This window comes from Coccidioides posadasii, chromosome 1 (genome assembly GCF_018416015.2).
Source record: "Coccidioides posadasii str. Silveira chromosome 1, complete sequence".
Taxonomy (NCBI): Eukaryota; Fungi; Ascomycota; class Eurotiomycetes; order Onygenales; family Onygenaceae; genus Coccidioides; species Coccidioides posadasii.
This window is the reverse complement of record NC_089407.1, coordinates 911657-933787: the sequence shown is the minus strand read 5'-3', so window position 1 is coordinate 933787 and position 22131 is coordinate 911657. Positions and strand designations below refer to the sequence as shown.

Genomic DNA, 22131 nt, shown 5'->3' with positions numbered 1-22131 from the left:
TCAAACCTCAGCTGCATGACCGACCGCCGTCTTCCATTGCCGAGGAAGTTTCAAGCGCTTGTATAGAGCATGAGCTGTATAGTAATAATCACGTACTCTGTACTCAGTACATCTGGTGTTTAAATCAGAGGAAATATTGCTTTTCGTCCGGCCTCCACCAGCCCGCGGCTAGCAACAAGCCATGGACAAGGGACATGGTTTAGTCATCAGACCAATACAGTTTACCAAACCTATTGCGGACTAGCGTAGTGTTACACGGCCAACACGTGCGTCCTAAGAAAGCTTAAGCTTGTGTGGAGCACTTTTAGCGCCGTTTGGATTCGGTCGAGCGAAGTGATGCTGTGATGACATCTGAGTGCCGAACATCTTGCACTGTTCGCTGCGTAGCGACTGTTTCCCGTGAGACCTAATCCAATCTCTGGAGTACTGCATTGTATCTATGCAATTGGCTTTTATACTCCAGCCACTATGGCCTCCATACCTTCTGAATCCTCTCCTTTACTCCGACATGCACCACGGACGCCAGAGGGAGAACTGCGACCGGGCAGAACAGTAACCTTCGGCCCAAGCCCCAAAGCAAGTGCATCGACGAACATGTCGGCTCGGGCCCAACGATTGAGACCATTGCACTCTGCAACTCCATCGATACAAGGGGGTTCCGGCCAGCCAGTCCTCGCAGCATTAAATAGCAAACTTCGCCGGAGACACAGCCAGGGACCACCCCCGACTGTTGCACTGAGCCCAACCCCTAAGATTGGTCCTCAGCGGACGACGAAAAACACGCAGAAATTAAAGCTTTTACCGAATCCAGTTACCGGAGAGGAGGACGAATGGATCGATGACGCAGTCCCCAGAGATGTATATTCCCAGATCAAGCGAATAAAGGAACCCACCGCAAGAAGGGATGCAGCAAGATTGGGCAAGGCAGATCGCGATCGTCTGCCGCGAGTTACAGCGTACTGCACGGCGAACGCCTACAGACTTGATAGTGTGATGAGGTTTTTCAAATCGCGGGCCAGCACCAGAGGAGCGAATCCAAAACTTTTTGACGAATGCGTCTATTCCCCTTATAACTATGATCATGAAGCGAAAATAAAATACCTCCAAGAGCAATCTAGCATGCAGAAAACAATACAACAGTCACCACTTTTATCCACAGACCGGACCCAACGCCGATTTTCCGATAGCGAACTCGAAGTCGAAGGCCACAGGGAAGAACAACGGGAACACCTCCTTAACATGGAACACGCCGACACGAATACCAATGGCCGCACCCAACAATCTCAAATTTCCGAGGACCAGCACTCTGCCTCTCAAGTTATCTCCTCCGATTCCTTAGACCACGAGATCCCGGACCTGGACACCACAATTCACACTCCTGAAGTTTTTCTCTTCGATTACGGCACGGTCGTGATATGGGGGATGACCCCCTCCCAGGAAACCCGTTTTCTGAACGAAGTATCGAAATTTGCAGACTCCGTCCTCAGCGCCGAAGACACCCAGGTCGAGAACTTCAATTTTTATTATACACGCGACTATCAAGCCCGTATATATAATGATTTCATATCTCTCCGTGACCCGCGGAGCTACATGACCAAGCTCGCCATTTCCCATGCCCTTTCTCAATCTGTTAAGACTTCTCTTTTTGAGGACCTTGTGTCCGAGACCATCGCTGCAACATCTCCGCTCCCCGCCCAGATCGCGGAGACCGGTAGTGTCAACCTCACACGCCGACAGATAAACATGCAGATCGGAGAGCTGTTCATTTTGCGTATAAATATCCACCTCCAGGGGTCGGTTCTCGACAGTCCGGAATTGATGTGGGCGGAACCGCAGCTGGATCCGATTTACCAGGCGGTCAGGAGTTATTTGGAGATGGATCCACGGGTCGGGCTCTTGACTGAGAGGTTGGAGGTTATCGCCGACTTGTTGGCTGTTTTGAAGGATCAGTTGAGTCATCGGCACGGCGAGTATTTGGAGTGGATTGGTAAGTCTCGTAAAAACATTTCTCAATGAGAAGTTCTTGCTAACAAAAAATCTTTGGGATATAGTTATTATTTTAATTGCAGCGGAGATCCTCATCGCTGCGATAAATATTGTCGTGGATCTCTATGCTGGAATTGACTAGGGTCCTGAGCAATTCTTGAAACGTGGGTTTCACGGATGAATATGATGATATCCTATGAAGCAGCTCCAAGCTCCAGTCCCACATTAAGACCTGATAACATGTCAGTTCGTATATACTAGTTTTTCCTTTTTTTCTTTTTTTTTGCCCTGCATTTCTATACCGTTGCAGTTATCTGAGCGCCTCTTCTGGAATTGTTTTTACGCACTCCGGCTTGCCAGATTCCTGAAAGGATGAAATGGGGACAATTCCCAGATCGCAACCGAGTTCGACATAACTCTTGCTATTTTCCAACCTACGGAGGATTGTGTCAGAATATCCTACTTGAATTATGCATTTAACAGCTCAAGTATTAGCGGCATTCGTGCAGAATTTGATATTGATCTGCGATAATAATGCGTTTATGGGGTTTAGCTACGTATGCATTGAGGTTCTGGACCGGGAACTTCCTTGAAACGTTCATCTCGGAGGAAGCCGAGTCTTGAATTCGAAACAACCGTTGATTATGAAACTTGGTTGGGAACACCATTTAGGTTAGAGCCGCACTGAAAACCGCCAACGCATCAAAGGTTAGCATGTAAGCAAAAGGATTCCAGAATAACGGAGCTCCGTTCGGAAGCGAAGCGAAATTATTACAAAAGTATTCCTAAACACGAATAACTCGACACAGAGGCCGGACAAAAAAGCGGTCCCATGATAGAAGTACAGTACGATCCCATTCGTAAAACGTTCATATCAATGCCCAAACATTTAAAATCCATTCCGTCATCGATCTATTCCATGCGACCGAACCCCGATCCCGAAACGCCATGTTAGTGAGAATAAAGGTTAGGAGGAAATAACAAACAGGAGTTTATATAAAAGGTAACGGGACAGCAACGTGACGACACGGAGACTGGCTTGAAAGAATCGATCAATTTGAAGAACAGGTTATAGAGTTGACGAGCCATCAAATGGCACCTCTCTTGCCGAGACGGTCGCCGTATTCACGTTTCTCTTCGGGATCCAAATCCTCCCAGTGTTCGATGACGGCGCGGTCAATATCTTCGTCGGAGAGTTGGGATCTGCGAGAGCGGTAAAGGACACTAGCTATTTTGTCTCTGTTTCGATTAGTGAAGTCCTCAAATGCGGAGACATATCGATGCTGCTGCTCCTGGGCCGATGCAACTGGAGTAAAACTGTTGCCCATATGCTGATTGCGCGAATCAGAAGCTGATTGGATAGGTGATGTGGCTACTCCAGCCGAGCGATGCACGTCTAAGGGCGCTGAAGCAACCGAGTTGGGAGCAATAGGTGTAAAGGGGTTTTGAGACGAAAGTCCAGGCTGGTTATATCCAGTCGCAGGGGTGTGTGGAACAGGGGCAGGCATAAGGGTGGGAAGGGAAGAGCTAACAGAGTCGGCATTGTTCTCCCCCGCTCCATGACTCTTAGCATGGTCTTCAGTCTTGCGATTCCTCTTGGTACGAACGGGCCGTTCCTCAGGCTAGCACAAGTAAGAATATCAGTTAAAATCCATCGAATACGATGGAAATTGCGAGTATGTTGACATACGGTAGGAGGCCTATCTTCTGCGCTTCCAACACTTTCATCATCCAAGTAATCCTCTTCATCAGGAACGCGCCTTGGGCCTGACGGGCGGTCTGCAGAGCCCTCCTCGTGATCATCAAGTAGAGAGGTAGCTTGGTTCATAAGAGCCAGCGCGCGAGCGCGAATCTCAGGGCCAGGCCCATTCTCATCTGTCATTCCAGTAAGAAGGCCAAGGCGTTCAAGGAGGATGCAGGACTCGAGCCGCATCTTCTGCAGGTATCGGTGGCCCCGTTCATTCCTGGCGCGCAGTGCCTCGTTGTGAGATTCGATTTCCTGGAGGCGTTTCTTTAAATCAATGCATTTTTGCTTATAGGCAGATTCGATGCTTGGCGGGTTTGGAGGGGGAGGGGGCGCATTAGAAGGGTTTGTGGGCGGCTGCGACAGAGGATTGGGCTCATTGGCCTCCATGTTTTCGTTTTCCTGAGAGTTCAAGTCAGTGGCAAGAAATAGGTTGCAACGCATCAAAGACAAATTGGCAGGGACGAATAAAATTTCTACCTTGCCTCTACCTGTGAATTGGCGATGACCTAGATAGAGGGGATCGGAAACCAGTTCTTCTGGAGGTTGTAGCTTTGCGACAAGGGACAAGCAAGATAATGTTTACAGAAACACCAAGCACAAGAATTAACAGCAAAGGAGGTGGTCTCGTTAAAGAAAGCAGTTGCTCTTACCAGTTGCTCCAGCGACCCCTAAGTTGAGCAGAGACTGCGCTGGAATCTTGAGGATGACCCTTAGAGGATTGGCGTTCCTCCAGCTTTCTTGGAGCTCTGACGTCCAGCCATTTTGCTAGGCAAGTCTGGAAGGCAGAGCTAAATATCTGGAACATCAATATCCCGAAGGCGGTGACCTAAGAGCACAAAAAAGGTTTCCAATGTGATCACATGACTTCTCGCATGATGACTAAATAGTTTGTCATCAAACATCCCGCGTTACCCCCTTTTATGGAATTGGGGCTATCTCAGGAAGCTCAGGGAAGAAATGCATCCCTGGTCAGTTTACACGCTTGTACAGAGTAAAGTGCACGTTAATAACTACACATGTTGTGAAGTTCGTCCTCATTCAATATCCGCAGCCGGGGCCATATAAAACATATGTCACAATCCCAGCCTCTACCTTGCTACAGAAGAGGCCCAAGATGACGGGTAATGACTCTCCCCTCCCGAGATCCCACCAAAGACATTAACACAAACACAAATACGATGAACACAACCGCTGTCACAAGCAGCTGAATTATGAACAGAGGAGAAGATGGTCTAATCGGCTGTCCATGTCCACGGTTGGACTCAAATTCTGGATGGTGAAATGTCTGATAATGAGCCTGTTCGTGACCCCATGGCAGACCGCATGGATCGAGGCCGGTGGGCGGGTCCGGGGGCGGGTGCTGGTTTTGGAACTGGGTTAGTCCGTAGAAGCAAGGAATCTGATTGAGGAAAAAAAGAAAAAAGGAAAGAAAAAAAAAAAAAAAGAAAAGAGGGAGGACAAAGGCTCGCGAGAAGTATCGTAATTCAATCTGGATCCATGCAGTCTGCGAATGCTCGTTGCAGGTGTACTTACATGCACGCCATCCGTCATCGTGCCCTAGAAACTGCTTTGATCACACCGTCTCAACCTTCGGCGGTCTGAGCTTCTTCCTCTTCTTCAAATTCCTTGGTCGCTGCTCCGTGGTACAGAGAACGGATCACGAAGTAGCGCCTACTTATACCTAGTCTCATGCACGAAGATGTTTTGAGTAAACGGGTCCTAGGCACGAACAGGCTAGTGTACACTCGGGAATGTTTAGATCCCGTCCGGTTTCACTTCCTGGCTATCAACGAGCGGGAAATCGTGAATACTATTCGGTGATTGAACCTATGGGACCCCCGTTAAGTGACATGATGGCGAATTCCGAGCGAGCCCAGGAATCCTGGTTCTTCTCTGAGCTGAGAGTCACCTGGTCCCCATCCCTGCTGCAACAACAACCTCATCTAGCTAACTACGGGGAGTCAGCCGAGTTCAAAAAAGAAAGGACGCCGTTCAGAACCTAGACGGATCCGGCGAAATTTCAACAGCTGAAGATTGGTATCTAGGCATAGGGGTAGCGTCTGCAACTACGGGGGTGCCCCGTACTATTATACACAAATCACATCACACATAGCAAATAGGCCGGTTGTCTGGAGTAGATGCAGAGGTTCTCCCTATCGGTGTCTTCCATATCCAAAACCGTACGTCGACACCTCGCCAAAAACCAAAAGGAAAGGGGGGTATAGACACTCAAGAAAACACTCGCTACAAGTGGCCTGCATGCTCGCCTGCTAATTCATTAAGTTGTCGTGGGTCATACCAAGGATAGTACCGAATAGAATCAAGGGAACCAAACTCCAACATCAACGGCTTTCATTTCTTACGTCTTGCATTTCTAGGTCATGAATATCATAGGGCATCGAAGAAGACACGGTTCCTGCATTGCTGGTCGCGTCGACAGTTGTAACTGTGGAACGGGCCGCAGAAAAGCTGTGAAGCCCCAATGTAGAAGTGGGACTTACTGAGCCAGAGCGATGGCGCGACTCGGCATATTCGTCCTCCGGCGGCGAAAATGACCAAACCTATATATCGCTGTCAGAGTAAGGAAATAACAACTTCAATCAGCCAAGCCTCACCTCCATGACGGTCCGCCCACCACGAGTTGCCATGATAACGGCCTTTTCTTCTTCAAATGCAACCCGCCAAACCGCTTCGGCAGGTTGACTAAGCTCGCGCACCAACTGACCCGTCGTGAGATCCCAGATCTTCACGCGACCGTCGCTTCCGCCACTGACAATCCGGTTATCATCAAATTGCAGACTTGTGATGCTGTTATCGTGCGCAGCTAGCCGGTGGATAGGTGCCATGCGCTGTAACGACCAAACCCGGATAGATCCATCGGACCCTCCGGTAACCAGTGTGTCCCCACGCATCTGTAGCTGACCGACAAGGGACGTGTGGCCTTGCAGTATAGCATGGCATTGTCCAGAATGAGGATCCCAGATCCTCACGCTCGTATCTAGGCTGCCAGTGGCGACCCGTCGCCCATCAAAGGCTACGGCGTAAATCTGACTGAAATGCCCAGCGAGAGATCTTAAACACCGCCCCTCCGATATGCTCCAAACCTTTGCCGTTGTATCATAGCTACCAGACACCACGAGATCTCCATGAATTTCTAGACATCTCACACTGGCTTGATGACCAACTAGAACATTTTTACATACCCCAGCTGCCAAATCCCATATCCGTAACGTGGTATCTCGAGAGCCAGATATAGCGGTGTTTCGGTCAGACATCTTCAAGCACCTGACTGTAGAAGTATGGCCACGAAGCTTATGTATGCTCGCCCTAAATCGCTGATGTATTAGCCGAAATACTAAAAAAATTGGAGTTATCAGGCAGCTTACCCGGTAGCCATATCCCAAACGCGAACATCTCTATCGCAACCACCACTGACCAGCAGATCATCCCACGGTACCATAGCCCACACTCCCATAACGTGGCCATTCAACGTCTTTTGATGTTCACCCTGGGTGTCAAAAACATGTATCTTTGCATTATCCAGCGCAACAACGATATACTTCGGTGTCAAATGAAGACTTGTAACAACACCATGATCTGGAGATATGTATTTCGTCTTAAGTTGACCACCTTTTCTCCACGCTGCCTCCACCATATATCGTTGCTTGAAGTGGGATCGGTATGAAGTGGTTTTGGTGCGCTGCTTCCGGAATCGCGGCCTATCGTAGATACCGATGGACGATCCTACAACCGAAGTACTGCAGCTCAGTGGATCTTGAACTGAGCCATATGGACTCTGCAACAGCTGTAAGTCTCGATTAAAATTAGAATTAAATCCGTAGATCGAGGAAGACGGCGAATATGTTTCGGGTTCTTCCTCATAATCCTCCGACATCCGTCTATAGGAATGTTTATCGCAAAGGATTTTCCATGTTAAATCATCATTTAACAGGTCGTGCCATCGCCTCGAGACTTGCGATGCTCTCGCGAGCGTCTTCGGGTCGTCGATGAAAGCGAGAATCTGAACAAAATCTTAATCAGCCATACACCATCAAGCTCATATATTACTGACAGCTACTTACCCTCAGACACAGCTCATTGGGGAGCATCTCAAAAGGATCTTTCCTCAGCTTTGGGCTCACAACTTGGTGGACGAAACCAAGCAGCTGGTTGTCACATAGATTTAGCAGCTCCGTTAAAAATCTCTGCCGACCCACCCTTCCCAACAAGCTGAAATGCGATTTCGCATCACGCAGGATCTCCTCATCATCCAACGCGGTGTGCCAGCTCGGGGCCCGCTGCTGCGGTGTCGGGCTCGGTGCCGGCGTAGGTGGAGACGTCGGGGCTGATGGAAGGAGGTTGTGGAGGACTGGGATAGATTTGTTCGGGGTGGAGAGGTACTTTGAGCGACAGGCGTTGGAAGAAGGGCGCACGTTGCCGGAGCGGCTCTGGAGGAATGTGGGCGGGACCGGGGAGGGACTGCGCCCGTTTTCAGCGGCTGCCATGGCGGAGTTCGTACGTCGATGACCCGAACTCGTCGGGCCCGACCTGGGCACCATGTGATTAAAAGTTATGCGTAATTCGAGAGTGAAAGGTTGCTAAAGAAGAATATCTAATATTCCGCCTCTTGTCTGAGAAATCGGAGGGATTTATAGAAAATTATCTTCAGCTCGAGTGGAGTTGAGAAAAGGACGGTGGGCACAGGAGCAGCGATGGCGATTGGGGGTGTCCTTTCGCCTCTCGGTTCAATCAGCATCGGATTTTCCGTCAAGGATGGTTCTATGGAACTTCGAACAACCAATACTGCCAAAAACCGCGATATGCAGGCCGATATTGGATGAAGCTGAATGCAAGAAGGATGAGTTTCTTGTGGGAAAGGTTTTATTTCCCACTCGCAGAAGAGCCACCTGATGGGTGCAAGGACCCAGCTGCAATTGCGATGCAACCTGCAGCAAAACCACCACTCGAGGGGCGAGTTTAGCAGTAAAACATAAAACAGCCAGCCAGAAAGGCTCTCCACTATGAACTAAATGCTGATCTGGGGTTGTTCTTCCTGTCAGCATCATTTAAATAGATTCTGATTTGTGATCTACAAAGAAATGTCATTTGACCACTTGATTCTAGATACATCCATCTCATCCATCTCATGATGCCAGAGAGACTGCATCGGTACTTGAAATGTGTGTAACAATACCTGGTCTCAGTTGGTACATGGAAATATGGACAACACAGGAAGATTATTTGATATTCCTTCTACCCACAGGCTGTGTTAAGATAAGGGGAAAAATGTCAATCTTATGCTTATACACAACTAAGAGCCTAGTGACAACGAAGCTAGAACTGGCCAAGATGTAATGAAGAAGATCCAACACATCTTAACACCTTAAAGACTTCTAAAACTAAGAGGCACAACCAATACCAAGACCTCTCATTGTCTCTAAACAGAACTGGTCCCTTTTCCTAACCATACCCATATGGTACTGTACAAGAATCGAACAGATTTTAAGACTCCCGGGCCAGCATATTTTGCACTGCAAAGTCTGCTAGATATATTATATTGTAACCTTAAGCATGACCAATCTGCAGGAACAATGGGAGGATCATGCCAACGATAGAAGCGATTAGATCTCTCATGGATTTCTTGGGGGACGAAGACTCTCTTCCCTCACTATACCCGTTGACTGCGGTATCCCGTCGTGTGGTTTCCATTATGTTTTCCTGCATGGTATGCATGGCAACATATCTAGATAACACCCCACTGTTAGCATTGCTTGTCTGCAATCTCCCGGGTTAAAAATTTACTCACAAGAATGTGCCTGCAGAAAACAAAAGCAGCATCCCAGTCCTCCACTGTGTGGCTTGCTCGTCACTCGCATGGCCGGCTAGCACAGTATGGGCAACAAGCCAAGTTAAAATAGCTCCAACTGGTGCAGCTAAGCTGAACACTAAAAGATGGCCTCTAGCAGCTCGAATGGATAATCCTTGCTTCAGCAACACCGAAGTCAAGCCAAAAGATGCTGGCGCCTTGTGGACCATGATCGCGATGAAAATGATAAGACTGAGGCTAGTGTTCGAGGATGATGCGCCAAGGGCAATTCCATCCGTTGCCGCATGTATTACCAGTCCCGTAGTGGTTGCGAAGCTCTGAGAATGTCTCGCTCCGGTACCAAAATCGAAGAATCCCCCTCCCGTTCGAGACGGAGAGACTCCTCGACCAAGGCCGGAGCCAAGATTATCCAAGGATATGTGATACGGACGGTTTTGCTGTTTTGAAGACGTCGCCGCGTACTGGGGGAGCTGATCTATCAGGTACATCAGGATAAAGCCACTTATCAACCCGATGCCTATCCAAGCATGAGGGGAGCTTTCCTCTTTTTGTTCTTTTGGCGCCTGCTCCCCGGTGTTCTGGTGCTCATTGTTGTTATTATCAGAATCCTTTCCTGGCTCTGCTTTATCTTTAGGTGTGTTATTATCAGGGGCGGTAGGAGGTTCTTTCACGATTGGAGGCGGTTCGGGCACCGCATGACCATCATCCGGCTTGTCACGAGGTAGTACGACTGGCACTGGTGAGTGATTCCATAGAACATTTAGTCCATGCGCTGCGACATCTCTCCGGTGAACATGGCTATGCGAAGACCCTGTTGAACCGTATAATGTCTCTACCCCCTCAGGCACAATGACTATGAGAGAAGTTCCAACCAGCACGCCCATTCCAAGGGCCGATATAAGTCGGAGTTGCGATGAAGAGAGCGTGAACGAGAGCGGTAGCGACCCGACCACGAATGACCTGCAATATCCCGCTGGTTAGCTGAATTGAAGTGGAGTTCGATCTTATAGGCTAGAGAGACTAACGCAACCGCCATTAAGGTGCTCAAGACGAGCAATGTTAGGAGACCGCCCATGGTGCGAGGTGTTGCTTCAAATCCGTGTCAATCAAACAGGACAGCGGTCATGCCATCGCGAATTCCATTCAGCACCTCGCAAGCCCCATCAGTCCTTATTAGCAACTACGCATAAACGAGGGAAGAACCAAAAAAATTATCCTCTCTGTCGAATAAAACCTTTCAAAATCGAGGAAATAGGTTGTTAACTTCTGTTAACTTTTGGTTGCTCGGGATCTCCTGGTCTAAACCTCTCGGCCAGTTCTGCCACCGTTTCCTACCAGCAACTTACTTGCCAGCTCCATCCACAGCCGGCACTATCCAATCGCCACGCACCAAGCAAACCTCGAAGGTCCAGCTGTTCCTTTCGTTTAATAGGGGAATGCACCCGCGTGGCGCCAGGTTTCTGCAAAACGAAGAATTAGGAATAAATGCTGCAGAGTGGATTTTACTCAGCCCCCTAGGGTCATGAGCCTCGCGCGTCCACCAAAGTTCTTCTAGGGACAGAGCACATATCATAAAGAGACCAGGAAGAGCATTGGCATCAGCCGACGATATAATATATTCAATTTCTCATTGCTCTGGATACAGGCATAGTCCCACACGTATTTGCTTGCGCAGAAGATCCTTCAGAAGATCCTTCAAAAATTGAGCCACACTGAACTACATACAAAAAAGGGTCAAAGGAACTAAGATTGAAGAGGAGGACCTTGATGGTGTCAACACCTTAGTCCAATCACCCAATTTTCATGGGATCCACATTGATAACTTCGTTTTTGAACTGAGTTCCATTGTCACACGCTTCGCGATATTCACGCATAAGCACATCTGGAGCCGGAGCACTGGCAACAAAGTCTTGAATAGGCCGCACTGGGAAGATGAAGTGCAGGCCGCAGTAGACAGCAGCACTGATGCCAAATCCAGCCAAGAAACAAATTTGGTAAAAATGAACAAGGCCTGATGGAACAGTGACATTTTCATTGACTCCGGCAACAAAGCCTGGAAGGGAGGGCACGGTACCGCAAAGCCACTACAAAAAATGTCAGAACTACTATCCAGGTTTGTCAGGGGTAGAGGTGAACAGACCGCAATCAGTGCACGCCAGTCAACTCCCATGGTGCACCAATAAATGCTGCTCTTGTGTCCAATGTATAGATCTTCTATTTTGATCTTGCGTTGGTTGACCACAAACCATGAGGAGATCATTAAGCCAGTCATGGGACCCAAAAAGACGGCGTAGCTACTTAGAACACTAAGGAAAACCGTTGCTGTCGACACTAGTTTCCAAGGATTACATGCAACGGATAAGAGAAGTGTCAGATATGCTCCGCGACGGATGTTAATATATTTCGGGAATGTTGCAGCCAAGTCAAACCCTACACGACCGCAGATAACATGTCAGCACCAGTCCATAATGATCACAATGGGGGCGGGTTAATTAACCTCCTGAAAGTGCGTTTCCAGGTACATTCACACCCATCTGGGAGATTATAAGGGCAAAACCGGCAAAAAATGCGGCAGCCCTAGAACGCGACCCGCCCGACTCAATAATTGCCAGGAACAGTTCTGGGAGATTCCAATAAGGCTCGCCAAAACGGTTCTGCGTCGCAGCTGTAACCAGGACTCCAATAATGGAGCATACAATGGCGCAGAGCGGGAAGCTAAACAGCTGACCAATAATAGCATGCCTTGGTCGGCGTGCGAATCTAGCATAATCGTTCTGGTTGAGAATACCAGCGGAAATACCGCCAATAGTGCTGATGATTCCGAAAGCAATTGTCCAGCCCATCTCTCCCTTGGGGACAGATGATTCCGCAGTGATGGTGCTTCCAAATCCAGCTGGTCCCATAGTGGCCAGTGCCCATATCAGAAGGACGAATTCGAACACGAGAATAACGGAGGAGGACACATGGAAAAACGTCCGTAGTTTATGTGGTCGGATCCAAACCACAGGCACCGAGAGCACCATGAAGATAACGTACGAGAGAAACTGAGCGCTGGTAATGCCAGTAGACTCAGCCATATGGTTGGGGATACGCTGCTCGAGCGAAGGCCAGATCGCAGTGAGGCAGACATGCACGCATTGGCCTCCAACGTAGGCCTGAAAGCCAAACCTAACGACAGCAGTAACAAACATTAGGGTCGGTAATCTGAACTAGGACGGGCTGAAGACTTACCACACTAGATAGGATCATAGACTGTCAGCAAGTGCAGACACAGACAAGGGAATAGGGGTAAATACAACGAGCAAACACTCACCGATAGAGAGAAGAATTCTATTCCAAATGACGAACTGACTTCCATACAACCCCCATACATAGCGATTCACGACGGGGAAACCAATGTTATAATAGGCACCGGGCAGGGAGTTCAAAACAACAAAGGCAGTAGCCAAAAGGTTCCCGATGACAATCGCAATAATTGCCTGCCACCATGAAAGACCGAGGGCAATGAGAGAGCTTCCGGTCATGTAAGTGGAAATATTGGAGTTGACCAAGATCCAATAGTTTGTAAAGGTCCAGGACGACCAAGTTCGTCTCTCCGACTCAATCGGCTTGATGTCGTTGTTGATCCATCGGTCTGGCAATGTTCCCCCTTCGTGCTCAACTTCGAGCTTCTTAAGAAAAGCCGCTGCCATCGTGCCACGGAAGAGAGTCACACCTCTTTGTGAGAAAAATATTGCTATAGGGAGGAGACAGAAACATAACGGGCCCCATCGAGGGCAAGGGCAATATAAGTAGGAGCCGTTCAGCTCCCAGCTCCTGCGCTTAACCAGGTCTATTACGGGGGTGCACTTCCGATCGCGTTCCCGGCAGCCCCAATCGACTAAATTTGTAGACTAACTACTCCGTAACGGGAGTGGTAAAGTGTCTCGGCGCGGTCAGATATTTCGAACTGGGCTGGATCCCGGCTGGCCCTTGGGGAGCCTGGCGAGCCGGCGTCTTGTCGCCGTTTTTCATTTCACCTAAAGCAATACCATGGGAAAGCTCGTGACGATGGCTTCAGATTCCTGCACCTGACGGCTGTTCGTTTCTCAAGCGGAGGTGGCTAGTTTAACCTTAAGCTTATCTGTACCTTGGGTTTGGGTGACTACTCCGTAAAACTTCTGCGACGGGGAAAAGTTAACGCTGCGCTGTTTCGCCACTCACAGGTGAACGTCCGCCGCTTTCCTTTGCTTTGTGGGGTAAGGGACCCATGTCCGAGGGTTGGATGCCGGGCCTGTTCGGGGTTTCGAGGCTCCCATTGGCACAAACCCCCAGACATCAACTTCCACGCGAGAACGCGCAGTCTTGGGCCAAAATTGCTGCAGAGTGGTCAGTGAGTCCTCTCTCGGCTGACGGCATGGGACTGGCGACCTCGGAGAGCTCGACTCGGCCGTCGAGGAGTCCGAATGGGCCAAGGAGTCCCACGAGATGGAGCACGAAGAGATGGGGGATCCATCAGACAAATTTGCCAGCTCCTCTCTCGGCGATATAAAATAATACCCTACACCACGCCCTCGCCCAAGGACCATGGTTTGCTCTCCGGTAGTTATCGTTGCAGAGCGACCGAAAAGGTTCCTTGAATGTGAGTCAACGTCCTCGAGTTGAAAATGCGCCGCGCAGGCACCTCATAATTAGGTGAATGCAAGCTGACGATTGTAAAGTTCTTTTTGAGCTGGAACTGTTTAATCGGCCTTGAGGGGCTTGAGTTTGCATAATATCATAACTTCGTACTCCGTACATTTATTTGAAATGTATCGAGTTGGCGTTGATGTCGGCGGTACTAATACCGATGCAGCCATCCTAGATATCAGGGCATCCGAAACACCCTCTCGTGGTGTTTTGGCATCAAGCAAATCTCCTACCACGCCGGATGTCACCAGCGGTATTAAAACTGTGATAGAGAACGTTCTCCAGCAATCTGCGGTTAACACCAAGGATATTCTTAGCGTTGCTATCGGTACTACCCATTTCGTCAATGCTGTGGTTGAGGCCGACGCACGAAGACTCAGCAAGGTTGCTGTAGTCAGACTGTGCGGACCATTTACTCGTCAGGTTTGTTCGAATATTCAGCAACGGTTCTCACGAAGACCTTTTGTGCTGATTCCGATGCCAGATACCTCCATTTACCGATTTCCCTCCGGCCCTGACTAGGATTATGCGCGGGCCTATTTTCTATTTGGATGGTGGTAAGACTATGGATAGCCTCTATCGGCAGACTATAGACTAACCGGGCTCCCCTTTCCCGCACAGGCCTAGAAGTTGATGGCCGCCAAATTAAACCCCTTGACTCCGAGCAGATCAAAGCGACGGTGGCCAGCATCCGCGAAGCTGGTATTAGCATGGTGGCGATTATCGGGGTGTTCTCTCCGCTAGATCATGACGGCGTTAATGAAGAGACATGCCGGAAGATGATGCTTGAGCTTGATCCTTCACTTTCTATTGTCTGCTCACATTCCATTGGTGGTGTCGGTTTCCTCGAAAGAGAGAATGCCACCATACTCAATGCTTCCATTCTTAAGCTGGCTAGAAGGACAGTCCGTGCGTTCTGTAAGGCTATGTCTGATCTTCACCTCTCGTGTCAGTTGTATCTTACACAAAATGATGGTACTTTAACGGACGCCGCGGCTGCGTCTGAATTCCCTATCAAGACGTTTGCAAGTGGTCCGACAAATAGTATGACCGGTGCAGCCTTTTTGGCTGGACTGGACAGGCAGGGCGCTAAGTCTTCTTCCGAACGTCAAATTCTCGTTATTGATGTCGGAGGCACTACCTCTGACGTTTGTGCATTGCTCCCTTCCGGCTTTCCTCGTCAAGCGTCAAATTTTGTCGACGTGGGAGGCGTAAGAACCGCGTTTTCCATGCCAGAAGTGCTGTCCGTGGGTCTCGGTGGAGGTAGCATCGTCCGCCGTCATGAGGCCACGGGCCGTGTTAGCGTTGGGCCGGATTCAGTGGGACACTATCTCACCGAGAAGGCGTTGGTCTTCGGAGGCGATGTCATGACAGCAACCGATATCGTGGTGGCAACGGGATCACAGAGCATCGGCGACGCCTCCAAGGTAGCGTCAATCCCACTGGATGTTGTCAGTGAGGCTCGTAAGTGCATCCGAAAGATCCTGGAACGCGCAGTTGAAGGCATGAAGGTCTCTGCACTTCCGGTCACCGCTCTCCTTGTCGGCGGCGGCTCAATCGTTTACATGGACTCCCTTGAAGGAGTTGAGGAGTGCATCATACCCCCTCACCATGACTCTGCAAACGCAGTTGGTGCCGCCATTGCCAAGGTTGCGGGTACCATTGATGTGATTGAAATTCTTGCTGAGCGAAGTGAAAAGGAAGTGCTTAAGAAGGCCGAGGAGAGTGCGGTAGAAGTGGCTATTGCTCGTGGCGCTGATCGAAAAGATGTTAGAATTGCTGAAGTTGAAAAACTGCCCCTTCAGTATGTCTCAAACAAGGCCACCAGAATCTTAGTCAAGGCCGTTGGAAAGCTCAGAGTGCCTGAAGAAGGAGAAGTGTCCAATGTCGAGCTGAACGTGTTTGCAAATGAAGAACACGGGGTTGATGATGAAGCACCTAAGGCTGCAGCCGCTGAAGATGCTGCTGTCTCTGCCGTCAAGCACTCCATTCATATCGACATCCCATCCTACAAACCTGATGTGCGGAATGGTATTTGGTATCCCAGTCCCGTTGACCTTGAGTTTATCGCATCGGGAACAGGAGTTCTGGGTACTGGTGGCGGCGGCCCTTCTTATCTGCAGTACCTCGTTTCTCTTGAAATGCTGAAGGATAACCCGCCAGGAAAAATGCGTGTTGCCTCTCTCGATAGCATAAAAAATTCTGACGTCTGCGTTTTCGGGTCTTGGTACGGAGCTCCAAGCGTGTCTGGAGAACGCATTCCTGCAGGGTACGAGCTGTACAAAGCCGTTGAAGTGTCGGTAAAGGTGTCAGGCCACACTCATTTTGAGGCTATCATCGCTGACGAGATTGGCGGTGGTAACGGTATGACAACCTTCCCGACTGGTGTGCATTATGACATCCCAGTTCTTGATGGTGATCTAATGGGACGCGCATATCCGACGATGGAACATGGTATGTTGGGATAAACACCCTATAGGCCTTTCACCGCTTACCCCTGTAATCTTTAGGAACTCCTTATGTGTATGGGAACCCAATCTCTCCATGCATATTGGCCGACGCACAAAACAATGTCTCCGTTGTTATGGTAAGGAGCTCCCAGCTAGTGTCATACTTGACGAATCACTAACAAATCCCTTTTACAGAGTGCCACAAACAATGCTAAGATTGAAACTATGCTGCGAGCTATCTGTATTGATCTGGGACTCAACACTGCTGTCTCTGCCACTCCACTGACTGGAGACGTGGTGAAGAAATACGCAGTTCCCAACACTGTCTCCCAAGCCTGGTATTTGGGTAGAGCAATTCACATGGCTCGCCGCTGCAAAACTGATGTGATTAAGGCGATTGTAAGTCAGAGATTTGTAACAACCGTACTACAATGTTATTGGCTGACCCTCTGAGTTCTCAGTTTGACACAACACCCGGCAAACTCCTTTATACCGGAAAGATTATTGATGTCCAGCGAGGCATCAGCCGTGGCTACACGATGGGCCATTGCGTCCTAGCACCACTTTCAAAAGACGAAATGGAGCAGGATGTCTCGGATTCATCGTCGTCCACCACTGAACGCCAGCTCATCCTGCCCTTCCAAAACGAATTCCTTTACGCCGCATATGTGAACGACGAAGAGAACCCGGAAGACCCGACTAAACAAGATGTCATCTGCACAGTTCCCGATTTGATTTCTATTTTAGGTCAAGATGGAGAAGCAATTGGTTCGCAAGATTTGCGCTATGGGCTCAAGGTTCGTGTGATTGCTATGCCAGCACATCCGTTATGGACTAGCGATGAGCGTGGTCTACGTGTTGGGGGTCCAAAAGGCTTTGGATTGGATATGGAATGGAAGAGTATCGGGAAGTATGAAGAACCACGAAGCGTGATTAATGATTACAATGTTACCGTTTAAGTATTTTATTTTAGAACTGTATATAGTTTATATAGAATGCATATGATGATTGCATTGAGGTTGGTCATGGTCAGAACTGTCTGCAAGATATCAGGCAGTGAATCCAGTCTGTTACTCTCACTCTTGTCTTTGGGAGAACATCTAGCCATTGGTTGCGCACTGGCGACTAGTAGTTCCCAAGAACCTCGTTGGCCTGATCTCTTTCTCACTTGCTTGAGGCAGCTTTCGTTCAGAGTGAAAGCCGAACAACTCTTCGCAGCACAAGGGCTTAAAGCAGCATCATCTAGATTAGTCATCATGATTTCACCACGCATAACGCTAACTAATCCAAACACAGTTTAGTTGAAGTTGTAGAGACACGCGCTGTTTTAAATGGAAAGCTGACTTCTGGCCATGATGTCGCGTCTTGAGTGAAGCTCAAGAACATGCGGGCTGCTGGGCAGTGAGACGAATCACCAGGCATCACTTGAATCTCTGAGTGGAAAGCGACAATGGAGGACCAATCTGCATGTAAGCATGCGCCAATTGAATGCACATTGATTCTGATTTCCTAACCAAGCGGAATTAGGGACCTGCAGCTCCAATGACGCCGTTCAAGTCTCCATCGTCCAGCCAAAGGGCGATGGCAAGCTTAGCACGCTCTCAACATTCTACCCTGAGTTTACTTATTCCATTTTTGGCGACAGCGAAACGATATTTGGATATACGGGATTGATGATTCAGCTTCGCTTTGCAGCGCATGATTTGAGATCGAACGTTTGCATCTCATACGACGAGAAATTCAAAACGGTCAAGGACGTCTCTGCGGTGGATTTAAACAAAATATTAAAGCCATTTTTACCAGAAGGTATATCTCTTCATTCATAGAAAATATTGGAAGTCATTGCGATGCGATAGCTGACACGTAACCAACCAGAATCGTTCATTCCCCTCAAAAAGTTCGAGGAATCCCTGACGAAGGATAAGTCTGCAAAAGATTTTAAACCCCCCGGAGAAATTGTTCATACATACACTAAGGGCGATCGCAATTATGAAGTATGGGCTGGTTGTCTAGCCGATCCGGATGTCCAGGAGCTCTTGGAGCGTATTCAGATATTTGCGTCTCTCTTCATCGAGGGTGGAACCCCAATTGAAATAAATGACCCTGAATGGACCTTAGAAAGATGGATGGTATACTTTGTGTTAGTTTCCTTCCCGCCAATGAAACCGTTTCTCCATTTAACTCGTTTAGATATGAGAAATTGCCCGAGCCTCCTACCCCAGATGCTTCTATCTACTCCTTCGTGGGATACGGTACAACATACAAGTGGTACTTTTACTCCCCAACGAGCGAAAAGTGCAAAGTTTCGAACGGCCCCTTTCCGTACGAAACCGTGATTAACCTGGCGGAACTACCGTCGCGCCTCCGCATCTCTCAATTCCTCATCCTTAAACCTCATCAATTATCTGGTCATGGCACTCAGCTTTATCAAACTATCCATCGTGCCTCCCTCAAAGACCCTACTGTCTACGAGCTTACTGTTGAAGATCCAAACGAGGCCTTTGACTCTCTCCGCGACACAAACGATTATCATCTCCTTCAACCCGTTTTCAAACACCACAATGTCACAATTAACGCAAACCCGTATCCCGCCACTCAACCAGGCCGTGCTCAGCACCGCCTCGTTCCTACATCCCGTCTTATCCCCGTTGAGACTCTCCGCGACATCCGTACAAAATACAAAATCGCACCGACTCAATTTGCCCACCTGGTAGAAATGTACCTGCTCAGCCTTATCCCCATGTCGCATCGTGGCTCTCACAATGTCAACCTACCCCGACTACGTATTCTCAAGTCCCGTGCTCCAGACGAGCATGATAGGCAATACTACTGGTGGCGGATGCTTGTTAAGCAGCGACTGTTCAAACGCCATCGAGACATGCTGATTCAGATTGACCAGGCTGAACGAGTGCAGAAGCTCGAAGAAACCCTACATAATGTTGAAGAAGGCTATGAGAACTTACTCAAAGCCTTTGGCATGAAGGCAACAAGGGAGCCGGCTGAAAGCGCAACGCCTGTAACGGACGAGCAACAGATCCAGGAAGAAGAGAGTGGAGCTCGCGCAGAACATGCGGTTGTCAGAGAGCGGACAAAGAGAAGATTTGTTGTCATGGAGGACGAGGATGAAGATGATGGTGATGATCAAGGTGTCAGTAGCGAAGGAGGTGGCGAGAAAGACAATACAAATCCACCCTCCAAAAAGGCCAGAGTGTAGTCCTTTTGTTTCAGTATTCTGAAATTATTCGAGGATAGGTCGGGTTTGTACTATGTGGCAGCCGCAATATTCCACGCTATATGAATTGAATATATCCCTAGCAAAGGGGCCGATAGGTATTCGGCTTAAGTCGAACGTTCACTCGTTATAGTAGTTAGCGAGGCAAAGTCTTGAATCAATCACCAGAACTCGCGGGGGCCGGGGGGGCACATCATTACAACAGAGCCCCCAACCGTTGAACTTCTCATACCTTTGCATATAGAAAAGTGCAGGTAGCACAAGTATTAGCCGAATTCAGGGTCTCCTAATGCAGAGTTCATTCTTAAATGTGGTCATGCACATTGGCCTGGCACGTCTACTCTCTATGGGTGCGATGAGCACTGCGACATGGGTTACAGATAAAAATATCACTGGGGCGGTGCTCTTTTGGTTGAAGCGTCCAAGCCTATGACGCTGCTTGATGTGGTCAGACCCTGTCAGGCATATGTAGATTTGGCCCAATCTTCAGCCCCTGCAGGGCCCTGCAGGCTGCAACGCCTCGGCTGCGCTGGACCCTGCACCGACCAAGCCAAGGGGCGATTTCTCTCTTCTTTCGACGAAGCCCGAACCGGACGTTTGGTTATTATCCCTAACTCCCAGTTCTAGACGAGCAGGAAAAGTCGAATTCTCAATTTGCTCTAAGACCTAAATAAGTGATGTTTCATAATCTTTTGGCTTCTAAAGGATGGGTATATAAGTATAGTGTACTCCGTATCCTGTAAGCTAACTTGTAACTCCCAAGAGGCAGAGATGTAGAGGGCCCTTTTTCTGGCCGTCACGTTTCGTATATATCGTCAGATTTCGGTTGATTGCTTCGATTTTCGTTCCCATAATGACGTATTTTAGGCAAAATTAGTTCCAGGCTCTTTATACTCCGTACATCTTTGATGTTCTATTAGGCGGCTCGGTGTCACCGGGGCTTCAATCCGGATCCTGAAGCCTCCATCTCCGCGGCCGGCGTCAATTGGCTGCCGGGGAGTTCCTGAAGCGGGTTACGTAGGTACGGTTTCGATCCATAGGCGTGGGAACTCTCTGCGTATTGACTAGGATCTATTGCCATCGGAATTGTATCTTTCCTTTGTCGGCGGCGCCCAATCCAAAAACCTAGTGCGCCGACGAGGACGCATCCGACAACGGGCCCGATCACAGCCCCGGCAACCCAAGCCTTACCCCCATCTGATTCTTGAGAAGAGTTGTCGGGCGACGTGGAAGTAGAGGTTGCAGTAGGAGCAGACGATGTACGACCAACGGAAGCGAGAGTCGTAGATAATAGAGCAGGAGGGGTATTTTGGGCCGGAGGCGTAGCTAGATTGCAAGAGATTCGGTCAGCTTTTAGATTTTCCAAGGCTTGAAAAGGTAGCGTGGGTGTGATCACCTGTTGCTGTGGTTGCAGCAGTAGAAGGGGTTTTTTCAAAGATGGTAAATGCGCTCCATCCATCCCAGCAAAACAGATCCCTCACAAATGCTGCGTTTGGAGAGAATGTTTCATATATGGTCATAGTCACACAAGTCTGACCAGAAGCACTGACATTCCAACAAACTGTCAGTCTATTCGTTTTGAAAAGTAGGCTTGTTTGTGGAGGTTGAGAGCTTGCCATTTCTGTGTCCTATCGGCAAAGGACATTATATTGCTCGAACAGCGTGTGACGAAGGCACAGTTAGAATTGACATCAGTGCAGCATCTGACAAAGCCATCTGAGACTGTGAATGTATGTCCTGGATCACAGGTTATTGGTTTCCCTACATGAAAAAGTCAGTCTCACAAAACTAGATTTAGCAAATGCTGGATATTTCCTACATGAATCACCCTTTGATTCCCATCCCATGAGCTGGTGTGAAGCAAAGCTCGTTATTGCAGGGTCGGCATGAGCTGCTTGCAGGATGATAACGGCACTTATGAGCAGAAGAGCTGTCAAAGCAGCTAACATTAGCAATTTCATACATGGCTAGCACATCCAGGTATGGGAAAATCACATATAAATCCACCCACATTTTGATCTCCGCATGGCCGTATCTGGTACCAGCGCTATGACCAGCGAATTAACTGTGAAAATATCCAGCTTGCAAAGAGCTTTGAATTGATCCCGGGAGGAACAACGATTAGAAGAAGGAAAAAGGAGCCTGAGGTAAGGGTCTCCGGAAGACCGTTGTTATTCAAGTAAAGATCTTCCGACCATTGTGCTCCTCTTCTCCATGGGAG

General features: G+C 48.8%; 10 protein-coding genes across 11 annotated transcripts; 3 read left to right on the top strand and 7 right to left on the bottom strand.

Moving 5' to 3' along the window:
- The first annotated feature begins 414 nt into the window (after positions 1-414).
- On the top strand, positions 415-2416 carry D8B26_000245 (uncharacterized protein). Its single transcript, XM_003067561.2, has 2 exons — positions 415-1987; positions 2052-2416. Exons 1-2 carry the CDS (start codon positions 469-471, stop codon positions 2126-2128), a joined length of 1596 nt encoding a protein of 531 aa, XP_003067607.2. The 5' UTR covers positions 415-468; the 3' UTR covers positions 2129-2416.
- A 301-nt stretch (positions 2417-2717) lies between these two features.
- D8B26_000244 (uncharacterized protein) lies at positions 2718-4445 on the bottom strand. 2 transcript variants are annotated; one of them, XM_066123169.1, is made up of 4 exons: positions 4211-4445; positions 3677-4132; positions 3519-3608; positions 2718-3214 (listed from the first exon to the last, which is right to left on the bottom strand). In XM_066123169.1, the coding sequence occupies exons 2-4, from the start codon at positions 4118-4120 to the stop codon at positions 3056-3058; spliced, it is 693 nt and encodes a 230-aa protein (XP_065979241.1). In that variant the 5' UTR covers positions 4121-4132; positions 4211-4445; the 3' UTR covers positions 2718-3055. The 2 variants fall into 2 exon arrangements, with proteins under 2 accessions (XP_065979241.1, XP_065979240.1); XM_066123168.1 differs by having other exon boundaries at positions 2718-3225; positions 4384-4445.
- Positions 4446-4729: 284 nt separating this feature from the next.
- D8B26_000243 (uncharacterized protein) lies at positions 4730-5404 on the bottom strand. The gene is made up of 2 exons (XM_066123167.1): positions 5267-5404; positions 4730-5093 (listed from the first exon to the last, which is right to left on the bottom strand). Exons 1-2 carry the CDS (start codon positions 5282-5284, stop codon positions 4830-4832), a joined length of 282 nt encoding a protein of 93 aa, XP_065979239.1. The 5' UTR covers positions 5285-5404; the 3' UTR covers positions 4730-4829.
- Positions 5405-5521: 117 nt separating this feature from the next.
- Positions 5522-8286, bottom strand: D8B26_000242 (uncharacterized protein). Its single transcript, XM_003067563.2, has 4 exons — positions 7816-8286; positions 7120-7754; positions 6349-7060; positions 5522-6294 (listed from the first exon to the last, which is right to left on the bottom strand). The coding sequence occupies exons 1-4, from the start codon at positions 8236-8238 to the stop codon at positions 6076-6078; spliced, it is 1989 nt and encodes a 662-aa protein (XP_003067609.2). The 5' UTR covers positions 8239-8286; the 3' UTR covers positions 5522-6075.
- A 744-nt stretch (positions 8287-9030) lies between these two features.
- On the bottom strand, positions 9031-10792 carry D8B26_000241 (uncharacterized protein). The gene is made up of 3 exons (XM_003067564.2): positions 10586-10792; positions 9540-10520; positions 9031-9476 (listed from the first exon to the last, which is right to left on the bottom strand). The coding sequence occupies exons 1-3, from the start codon at positions 10633-10635 to the stop codon at positions 9299-9301; spliced, it is 1209 nt and encodes a 402-aa protein (XP_003067610.2). The 5' UTR covers positions 10636-10792; the 3' UTR covers positions 9031-9298.
- A 360-nt stretch (positions 10793-11152) lies between these two features.
- Positions 11153-12733, bottom strand: D8B26_000240 (uncharacterized protein). The gene is made up of 3 exons (XM_003067565.2): positions 12058-12733; positions 11701-11990; positions 11153-11644 (listed from the first exon to the last, which is right to left on the bottom strand). The coding sequence occupies exons 1-3, from the start codon at positions 12635-12637 to the stop codon at positions 11351-11353; spliced, it is 1164 nt and encodes a 387-aa protein (XP_003067611.2). The 5' UTR covers positions 12638-12733; the 3' UTR covers positions 11153-11350.
- Positions 12734-12787: 54 nt separating this feature from the next.
- D8B26_000239 (uncharacterized protein) lies at positions 12788-13252 on the bottom strand (the record flags this gene model as incomplete). The annotated part of the gene is made up of 2 exons (XM_066123166.1): positions 12788-12795; positions 12874-13252. The coding sequence occupies 2 exons, from the start codon at positions 13250-13252 to the stop codon at positions 12788-12790; spliced, it is 387 nt and encodes a 128-aa protein (XP_065979238.1).
- Positions 13253-13772: 520 nt separating this feature from the next.
- D8B26_000238 (uncharacterized protein) lies at positions 13773-17637 on the top strand (the record flags this gene model as incomplete). The annotated part of the gene is made up of 7 exons (XM_003067566.2): positions 13773-14181; positions 14261-14651; positions 14713-14785; positions 14850-16682; positions 16739-16815; positions 16874-17077; positions 17140-17637. Exons 2-7 carry the CDS (start codon positions 14349-14351, stop codon positions 17635-17637), a joined length of 2988 nt encoding a protein of 995 aa, XP_003067612.2. The 5' UTR covers positions 13773-14181; positions 14261-14348.
- A 417-nt stretch (positions 17638-18054) lies between these two features.
- HAT1 (histone acetyltransferase 1) lies at positions 18055-20008 on the top strand. Its single transcript, XM_003067567.2, has 4 exons — positions 18055-18147; positions 18206-18484; positions 18554-18818; positions 18869-20008. Exons 1-4 carry the CDS (start codon positions 18129-18131, stop codon positions 19890-19892), a joined length of 1587 nt encoding a protein of 528 aa, XP_003067613.2. The 5' UTR covers positions 18055-18128; the 3' UTR covers positions 19893-20008.
- Positions 20009-20603: 595 nt separating this feature from the next.
- D8B26_000236 (uncharacterized protein) lies at positions 20604-21458 on the bottom strand. The gene is made up of 2 exons (XM_066123165.1): positions 21307-21458; positions 20604-21236 (listed from the first exon to the last, which is right to left on the bottom strand). The coding sequence occupies exons 1-2, from the start codon at positions 21428-21430 to the stop codon at positions 20842-20844; spliced, it is 519 nt and encodes a 172-aa protein (XP_065979237.1). The 5' UTR covers positions 21431-21458; the 3' UTR covers positions 20604-20841.
- Positions 21459-22131: the final 673 nt, after the last annotated feature.